The sequence below is a fragment of the Conger conger genome, chromosome 4 (genome assembly GCF_963514075.1).
Source record: "Conger conger chromosome 4, fConCon1.1, whole genome shotgun sequence".
NCBI lineage: Eukaryota > Metazoa > Chordata > Actinopteri > Anguilliformes > Congridae > Conger > Conger conger.
This window is the reverse complement of record NC_083763.1, coordinates 59909294-59919419: the sequence shown is the minus strand read 5'-3', so window position 1 is coordinate 59919419 and position 10126 is coordinate 59909294. Positions and strand designations below refer to the sequence as shown.

The 10126-nt window shown below is 40.5% G+C and overlaps 1 protein-coding gene across 2 annotated transcripts; it reads right to left on the bottom strand.

Annotated features, from left to right (window-relative positions):
* Nucleotides 1-400: 400 nt before the first annotated feature.
* LOC133127314 (leukocyte elastase inhibitor-like) lies at nt 401-10126 on the bottom strand. 2 transcript variants are annotated; one of them, XM_061240100.1, is made up of 9 exons: nt 10075-10117; nt 9870-9980; nt 8493-8670; nt 5785-5874; nt 4918-5055; nt 2997-3114; nt 1946-2088; nt 1281-1448; nt 401-1102 (listed from the first exon to the last, which is right to left on the bottom strand). In XM_061240100.1, exons 3-9 carry the CDS (start codon nt 8658-8660, stop codon nt 695-697), a joined length of 1233 nt encoding a protein of 410 aa, XP_061096084.1. In that variant the 5' UTR covers nt 8661-8670; nt 9870-9980; nt 10075-10117; the 3' UTR covers nt 401-694. The 2 variants fall into 2 exon arrangements, with proteins under 2 accessions (XP_061096084.1, XP_061096085.1); XM_061240101.1 differs by lacking the exon at nt 9870-9980 and having other exon boundaries at nt 10075-10126.

Below are 10126 nucleotides of genomic sequence, written 5' to 3'. Positions count from 1 at the left end.
GCCTCTGTTCTGTAAGTAGCAGACCCCCCTTAGTTGGTCCCCGTACTTTATTAGTGCGAGTCAGGGTGTTCTTGTGGCGATGTTATAGCATTTTACCCTTAATTTTGGGGGTTTTCCCTTCTGTTCAGGGTGACATTTTTATCCTGAGAAACGGTGGTCCTCGACTCCCTTGGTTACCTATCGAACCCTCCATTTCTGTGAATCACGGCACATAATTACCCTCAGATTTAACCACATACGGAGATTTTTCTCTTGGAATGACTGTCATGCTAAAGTAGGATCTCTGGGTGACTGGACACCAGCATCCTGCCTGTTCCAGATGTGCAGAGTACTAGATTTGAAAAGTATTTATCCGATGCAATGACTGAGCAGCAAAGTCAATAAAGCAACTGACACAGGAAAGGTTTGCACTTCTTTATTTTTGGTTTATATTGGTTATTGCATGTTATCTTTAGTCATTGTTATAGGTTTTAGTTTTAAGATATAATGAACTGACAGGAAGCAATCTTTTGTATGATGCCTGTATTAATTTTCAAAGAGGATACAATGGAAATGAATGGCAACAATGTACTACAGCAGACTAACATGATTTAATCAATTACATTCTTCAAAGGCAAAAGCATTGCAGAGCCATTTAACATGCAGACAGTCTTTAGACTCCTGCTTATAACTGGAAACTGCAGAGTATAAGACTTCAAGGGGAGCAGAAACGGCCATAGAAGAGGATGCTCTGAGTGAGGTTGTGTCTGATGAAGAACAGGAAGGGATGGTCTGCGATGAACTGATCTGGGGGTGGCATGGCACATCCAAGCATCATGGTGACAGCAGTGGCGGCAGCAGCCTCTGTGCCCTCCTCGTTCACCTCCACAAAGGCCTTGTGCACCACTTTGGAAATCACCAGGTCATTGCTGGGAGACATGCCAGAGAAATCACTTTTGGACAGATCGAAGGCATCCTTCATCTCCATATTGACCAGAATATCTTTCAGGTCATAGCTCTCTTCCATCTTGAACTTGGGCACAGCCAAAAGTAACCGAATAGATTCCATCTTCTCAGGCTGGGTCCACTCGATGAGCTTGTTGTACGTGAGCTCCCTTTCCAACTGCAGGAGAAAAGAAGCCATTGATCCAGTTGAGTGGTGGATTTCTGAAGGCTTGTTCACTTCTTACCACATATTATCACACATTCTTATACTCTGACCAGTTTGAAACTACTGGGTATTGCCTCAATTCCCTTGTAGGCATCATTATAATTGAATTGTACACCGAAATCTGTCTTACCCTCTCAAGCCCTGTGGAGACATCCTCAATCTCTTTGGGCAGAATAATGAGCATGCTCAGCTCTTTACCAATGTAAGGCATCTCCAGAATCTGACAATTGACCTCCGGAATGAACGCCAAACCAAACTTGCCTGTCTGTTCCATCATCTGTACTGGCTTACTTTCATTCTGAAAATTGAAGATTTTACAGATCATTCAAATATATGTTTCAATCCATGTACAATATTAAAGCAGTGATATACTCATGCTATTACAGAAATATGTTGTGCTTAATGTAAGTGGGCACCCGGCAGGGGTTTTTAAAACCTCCTTTAATTTAGACAAATTATACAAAACATACAATTTCACCAGGGGTGCCCAAACTTTTGCATACCACTGCAAAAGGTAAATTTCTAAAATCGGAAAATAAAGCAGAATTTATCATTCAACTGTCATGGAGAGCACATTTCACTTCAACATAAAGTTGGATCATTGACCTAACTGCAACACTAAAGAGGAGTGAAATTATCCTCTGGAGTCCCATCTTCAGCAAACTGATGTCAAGAAATGACAAGTGTGTGACTGAACAGCACAGAGGATAAAAGCCTTCCCCGCATCAGTTTGGGCCACAGTTCACAATTATTTTGCAGTCACGGAGTAATCTGGAAAGTGAGTAAGCATGTTACCTTATTCAATTTGAATAGCTGCTCATATGTGTCTCTCCCTTTGAATTTCTTGTCCCAATCAGCCTTAAAATAGATAGCATTCACCAACACCAGACTGGTCATATTGTCAACAGCCCCTTTCGACAGCAGGTTCTTGATTTTATCTACAAGAAAGCACAATAAAGCGGAAAGATATAGATGGGATGGTGTCACACAAGTACATTAATTAAGATACTGCATTATATATGTAGCTGGGTATGTCTTGAATAATGCAGATGCAATTCATCTTCAAGAGGTGTGGAACATGCAGAAACAGAACTTCAGAAATTCAACACCTACAAAATGCAGAACATAAAGTTAACAAAGAAAGGCATCAGGTGCCAAATATGCTGTAAAAAAAATATTACTTCATGAAATATGCGTGAAGTCAATGTTTAGAGTATTACAAAACAAACTACATGTCAAGCAATTATGAAGATACTTTAGTCTGGAACATCGTTCATACAATGATATTATGACATTATTGGAAGACGCTCTTATCCAGAGCGACATACAGATGATTAAACTAAGCAGGAGACAATCCTCCCTGGAACAATGTAGGGTTAAGGACCTTGCTCAAGGGCCCAATGGCTGTGTGGGGATTAGAACCACCGACCTTGCATGTCCCAGTCATTTACCTTAACCACTACACTACAGGCCGCCACAATGATTGATTGTTGCGGTCAATCGATTGGTTCTTCGATGTTTTAATATCAGGACCCAAATTAAAGGTTTTGTGCCTTTCAGGGGCCCTTCCAATGTATTAGCACAGTATAGTGGACTACAGATCAATTCCAGGACCCACATTGCAGCCTATACTCATGCGACCAATTTTCAGTTGCAAGTCAGTCTAAAAAGCACTGCTGTAAAGCATTCACAATTATAATCATTTATCAGATGCCAAACAGTGGAAACCGATAACAGCAAGCAGCTGTCCACTTCTTGATCATTTCAGTGGAATACGTAGGACAGAGGATCTGCAGATTTCAAATGAAAGTCCCCTGAACCTGTAGATGTCTGTAACTGCAGTTACCTTGAGTCTGCTTCTCCACCCAGCTGTTAATCTTCACCCTTTCATCCTCTGCTTTTGATTTGAAGTCAACAGTCTCCAGCTCTGCCTGAAATAACTTCTTTGTGTCCTGAATGTATTTCTACAGATTTACAAAGACAGTGAATGCTTAGCTGTGTCTGGCTTTCACCGAAAAAAGGATTATTTCCAAAGGAATATATCAAGTTCTTTTCAATGTTTGGGAGAAAATCATCCATCCATCCATCCATCCATTATCTTAACCTGCTTATCCTGAAAAGGGTCACAGGTGGGCTGGAGCCTATCCTAGCAAACATTGGGCTAAAGGCAAGAATACACCCTGGACAGGTCACCAGTCCATCACAGGACACACATTCACTCACACACTCATACCCACGGGCTATTTAGACTCTCCAATCAGCCTAACCTGCATGTCTTTGGACTGTGGGAGGAAACCCACGCAAACACGGGGAGAACTTGCAAACTGGGATTCAAACCCAGGACCTGCTTGCTGTGAGGCGGCAGTGCTACCCACTGCACCATCCGTAATCAATTTAATTTTTTATCTTTAAATTGAGGTCAACATCTCAAAATTAAAATGACAATAACATACAATACAAAATAAAATAGGGATTCAAAGCAGGAGCACACCAGTCACTGCGTCATGAATTATGTGTTCATATTCAAATTGACATGAAATCATCATGTCAAGTTTAAGGTCTTTTTGTTCATTCCTCCAACTGCCCAGTGCAGTCACTGGACTTTAAAAAGTACCAGGTCACTGCAATTAAGGTGATATCCATAGGATGTGCTGTAGACCAGAGAGCCGAGTTAGTCAGAGATAGATGGAGCAAGTCTTTGAAAACACCAGTCATTTCATTTTCCTTGCATTGAAGGCTATATGAAGTTCAAGTACAGATTACAACATACTGGGCCTATGGCAGAGTCAAAAATATGATACAAAACAACCATCTCCCTTATGTTTGCATGTTTCTGTGTGGAAAAACAGCGTACCCTTTGAATGTTACATTGCCATGTACACACATGCGTGAACATGCATTATGAGTAAGAGAAAGAACTGATCACTTTGTCCATCTGGAAACAGGGACTAAAAGCCTACATACAAGATGCAAAAATTCAATCATTGAACAAACTGATAGATGTATTTTCAATGAAAAAAGATGTTAAAGGAATACGCCAACATTTTGGGAAATATACCTTTTTTACGACTTTCTGACGAGATGTTCAATTACATTTTCATTTTTGTGCATTGTCTAATTTACACAAGGTATCATGGGTGTTTGAAATACACGTGCAGGAAGAAAATGGTGCAAAACCGCTGTAGCCATTCATTTTTGTTGATTAAATGCATATACACTCACCTATTAGGCATTTATTGAGCTTATTTTTTAGACTTCCACTTACTTATTTGCATTACTGTCACCTTCCTGTCAGCTTTGACCAGTCAGTCAAAGTTTCACTCACATTTTTCCCCCATTCTGATGGTTGATGTGAACATTAACTGAGGCTCCTGACCCGTATCTACATGATTGTATGCATTGCACTGCCGCCACACAATTGGCTGATTAGATCATTGTAACGGGTGTAATAAAGTAAAAATGTTCCTCAAAGTGTTCAGTGAGTGGATTTGGAGCGCTACCTGCACACTCTTTTCAGCCCTAGTGCTGCATTACAATAGTTGCAATATTTTTTCACTAAATGCTCGCCTCCTTCAACTGAGGAATATAAAATAAATAAATCCAAATCTTAAAAGTATGATCCATTTGGTCAGCATCAGTGAGTACAGGCTGGAGGCTTACAACACAGATTTCGTCTTTTGTCCACTGTGCAAACATTCCTTTACAAGTGTGTGCATGAATTGGCAAATGTATTGGTAAATCTGTGCTATTCATCAACAAAACATTACCTCCACAAACTCGTAAGACTGCTCCCCATACAGACGATTTGCCAGGCTCAGAGCATACGGGGCACCCTCTTTGTTGAGCTCAGACATCAGTTTGTTGAATCCAGCATGAATGCCATCATCAGCTTCATGAAGGGGAGACTGAAGACAGGCAGAGACAAGCACTTTGTGACACACATTTCCTTACAGAAATGCAAGCAAGGCATATCATGCTTCAATTTATTCTGACTAATGAATCATTTTGATGATCCCATTAGCACTTTCTATTATAACAAAACAATTTATGAAACTAAATTTTATATAAGCTTTAGCACTATATAAAAGCCTGTCTTAACAATGATCTCTTAGGAGTACAATCTGAAAGAGCGCGTTTTAAACTACTTTTTCCTGACAATAAATAAATTGTCCTATCTTTTTGTCCTATTCATCAACAAATTTAAATAAAATCTATGTAGAATACTAAAATACTTGTGAAGATTGACTTTTTTGTATAAAGGACACAAACCTGGTACCTTCAACAAACCAAAGGAAGAAAAGGAAGACCGTAATAAAAAAAAAGGAAAAATACTGATCAATATATTTTGAAAAAGACAAGAATTTTGGTTTGAGATTTACATTTAAAGACCTAATGTCTTTAAATTAATATTTCTACAGACATTTTTATGTATTTAAATGTCCAATAGAAAGTAGACAAAAGTATAAGTACTGTGAAGGGAAAAGACAAATTCTGCAAATTGGAAAAGCAAAAGACCAAGATACCTCAGTGATACTGCAGCTCACCACTCATCCACCCAAAACCCATTGTTAACACAATTTATAGACATCCCAACCTTGTGGTTAGTAAATTCAGCTGCAGTTACATGTTCTCACCTTCATCACCCCTGGCGGAAGCGGTCTTTTTACTTGTTGTTGTTGCAGTCCAGGAGCTTCAGGTTTCTTCTCTTTTCTAAAGCGAAGCACCTATAGCATCATCAACATTTTAACACTGTGATGACATGCACGTAGACATCTTTAGTAGACACTGAAAATCAAACGACAGTGTGGCTATAATCCTGTGAACATCATATCAAGCCTTGTGTCAACATACTCTTAAACTTTTTATTTCACTGTGGATTGGCCATAGTGGAAAGACTTGGCAATAGAGAACATTTAACATTTGGAACACTGAACATGTGTTCATTTCACCGCCATGTGTTATGTTCCGTCATACTGTATGTATTGCAATGCACTTGAAATTGTATATACCTACATTATTATGGATAGTACTGTATTGTACTGGTGATTGCGATTCTATAATTTTATGTTGCCATTTGACCCTGTCTTGGCTTGGTCTCATTTGTAAAAGAGGTTTTAATCTCAATATGACTTCCTAGTCAAATAAAGGTTAATATATTTGAGAAACTGTATAAATCCAGCATATTTAATAGTTCTCTTGGAGCAAGCTCAGACTGTACAGTCCAAAAGTATTGGAACAGCATGTTCAATTCCTTTGTTTTTGCTATGCACTGAAGACAATTGAGTTTGAGGTCAAAATATGTACATGAGATGACAGATCTGAGTTTCAGCTTTTATTGACTGGTATTTTTGTAAAACAACTTAGTGCATATCACCTTTTGTATCAGACCACCCAATTCTTAGGTGAGTAAAAGTATTGGAACATGTGACTTTACATGTGAAACAGGTGTTTCTTTTTTACAAGATGTGTCCTGTTAGATTGATGGGTTAAACAATAAATAGTTCTCAATGTCTACCCTTGGTTTTTGGCTTAGGTTTTGCCTGTGAAGACTGCATGTGTTAGAAAAGATGAACCAACATGAAGACGAGAACTCTCTCTGGGAGAAAAGAGGGGAAATCATTGGGGATAGCTTGTACAACAACTTGGAATGTCCTGAAAAAGAAAGAAACCGCTGGTGTACTAAGCAACAGACATCGAACATGTTGATCAGGTGAAGGTATCTTAATCAACTGTTTGGAGAAGATCTAGAGAGCAGCAATATAAAGGCTATACCACAAGATGCAAACAATTCATCGGTAGTAAGAATCAGAAGGCGAGATTACAATAAGTACAGCATCTGCCATATGACTAAAATGTAAATGTATGCAGCCATGTTGGTGTGTCCCCCTCAGCTGAGGAGATCTCAGACCGGGGATGGGGGTGGTTGATGCTGTGATTGTGGACTGCAGAGGGGAATTTGTCAGTGCATTCACTTGGATTTTAATTTTACTTTCTTCACTTTGTTTGGAGTCCCCCACAGATGGACTGCAAGACAACCGCCAATGCAGCCTACACCGAGCACTGTCCCAGCTGTGTCCTGTGTAATATGTTACTCCCATTTCCCAGAGTGAACAGACACTGCACTAAACATTATTTCTGCCCTGCCTCTGTTTACTGACTGTGCAGCCTACACAATGGCGGCACATCCTCACAACAGAGGTCAGAAAGGTTCTCTTTTTTTTTCGTTTTTGTTTTTCATTGATTGTAAATGAAATTATGAATCTCATTTGGCTTCATTAATAAAAGGGTTCCAAAATATTAGAAAACGGTTTTGAGTAGGCTGATCATCAGCAAATTAGCAGTACACCATAGACTGGGCTGCGACTTACACCTTAATCCTGGCACCAAAATGGCAATGAGCTGCTTCCACTTGACTGACACACTCCGAGCAGTGACTCTCCTCCCACTTGGGCGAGCAGTTAGTCTCAAAATTACCAGAGGTGTCGGGATCATCTGGAAAACATTAGATCGACAGCAAAACAGCTGGAAACACGCCAGATGCTGGCTGTAAAATAGAGCCCCAAGTGTTTTACCCTTGGCTGTACCTGTACCTGTAAGTGCTGGGCGTGTTTTTAGGTACTTTGCAAAACATGAAAATAAATTAGAAAGGTGTGATTGAAAAGGCTTGTGCAAAAATGTCTAGGTGGCTTCCTTTACAGGTATCTTTTAGAGGTAGGGTGTTGATTTGAAATAACTTAATGGCATCAGCTAGTGGCACCAGTTAGCTGGGCCGACACCACCTGAAGGATTCCTCCATTCCTCCATTCAGAGTAATCTGGCATTTTGTGTATGATATACAGTTTTTCTGTATGATATAAATATGAACGCAATAATTTGACACATCGACTCAACCACAAGTTGGCAGAGTGGATATGATTTTTAAAAAGGTGTTTTTGCATAAGGTGTACATAATGACATGTTACACCCCTCCAGTCCTGGTGGGAGCACATGCCATTATGAAAGCCATTGTCTCCTTACTTTCTTACCTGTCCTTTTCCCAGGTAGCCTACTGATTAAGGTGATAGACAGCACCTGAGCGGGACATTTTCTCTCTCGTACAGAATGGCTCACTGGAACTGGCGTACTGATGCTTCTTCAATAGAGTTTGTGTGTGAATCTCTTTTACCAAAAATAAATCTTAATTTCACTTTTGATCCGCCAATCTCACTTTTCTGTGTTTGGTCAGTAACAAGCCCTGGCTGTAACAACATTCAGTAAGTCTTCCATGGATGATCCCTCCGTAGCTTATTAATGCAGTGTTGTGCTGGGACGTCTGAGAGTGACACTGTCTGGGCGAACTCACCTCAGCCATCTGTGTAGCTGTGTTCCCCCGGGCGCCCATGTACACCATGGCCAGAGCTGAGGAGATGCTGAGTGGAGAGTAGAAGATGTTGTCCGTTTTCTTATGTTCAGTTATGTACTTAAACAGGTCCAGGGAGAACTTGGTATTTGCAGCACTCAGTGACTCCATTGTTGGTCTCCTGGAAGGGCAATCATTTCAGAAAGAAATGCATCATGCAATGGGAATGATATATGTTTTTGCAACAGTAGAATAATATACAATATACAGTTCTAGAAAGCTATAACTACACACACTTGACTCACTCTTAAATACTCTTTACATATGTGGCCGTTAGCGACAACAACCCAGTTCCATTATACTACCATATGTTACGATTACGCCACTCCCATCTATTTAACGGGGATGGGAGAACCCACTGATACTCTACAGTAAAGATCCCTCCCCATGCTAGGGTTATTCAAATGAATGAAAGGATTGGAGGCTGATGTATCAAAAGCAACACAGTAATACTTTATACCATTCGTTCAGAGTAATTCAAATATTTGTTGTGCAAAGGACCAACCTTTACTTACAGCAGTGTATTAGGGGTACATACATGAGTTCTCATCAAGACAAGTTTATATGCAAGATTCCAATAAATAATGTTGGGCAGCACCCCAATGCTCAATATTGACAGGCAACCCACTTTTGATCCACAATAAGTACAGGGCTTCCCAGTGACTCAACACCCCAAGCACCGCAACCAAGGCGACACCAGGTTAACCATAAAAGGCTTGGTCAATACACACCAATCGTAATCACACCACACGGGTGGTCCCCGTAACACACTGAGCTGTCCCAGCCTTGATATTGCACACAGCTCTCATATAATGGTTGATTACAATAGTACAGCCCACCCTTGGTACTGCACACTGCCCAAACACAACAAGTTGCATCAATAGTAAAACATCAATGATTAAGAGCTCATTTTCATAGACATGATATAAATAAACATATACAAACTTCACATATGGGAAAACAGTGGCTAGCTGTCCAAACCAAATGGCAAAAACGACGAGTGGCGGGGTTCATTCACAAGCCGGCTTCCAGGCCATCCGCTCCCCCGCACGCAGCAGCAATTAGGCAAACACTCTTAACACCAGTACGATCGCTTGAAAGACATTGAATATGAATATTCTCAGCGCGCACAGCAGGGCACCGCTTCGATGCTTTGTTTATCGTACATCCCTTACTGCGATTAAGAGGGAATCACTAGCGGAGATTTAAGAATCGTTCTATTTACCTACGAATTCCACGAAACAGACCATAGCAAAATCACATTACGGCCCATCCGAAGGCTCAGATCAAAACCACACACTTTATGGGAAGCATACCTACCCTCGTTAAACCCAACAAAATGTCTCCGTACTTCAGTTACCGGTGACTGCACACGCACACCCTTTAACACACGGAACGCCAATGCCCGAATTGTCTTCGTCCGTCGGTAATCTACAAGAACCCACATACTTATAAGCGTCGTACTCTATTATAAGGCAGCTAATGCTGGCCTAGTATAACAGCATGCCAAACAATTCCAACTTACCGCACTTTCCACTCCGCTCCCCTGGCTAAGCAGCTGACTGATGACGCAAGAA

Excerpts from the sequence above, each read along its gene's own strand:
- LOC133127314 (XM_061240101.1), bottom strand. The coding sequence starts at position 8,660 with ATGGAGTCACTGAGTGCTGCAAATACCAAGTTCTCCCTGGACCTGTTT. Across the intron at positions 5,875-8,492 it reads CAGCTACACAGATGGCTGAG|GTGCTTCGCTTTAGAAAAGA; the intron begins GTGAGTTCGCCC and ends ATGATGCTATAG. Across the intron at positions 1,103-1,280 it reads TCTCCACAGGGCTTGAGAGG|TTGGAAAGGGAGCTCACGTA; the intron begins GTAAGACAGATT and ends TTTCTCCTGCAG.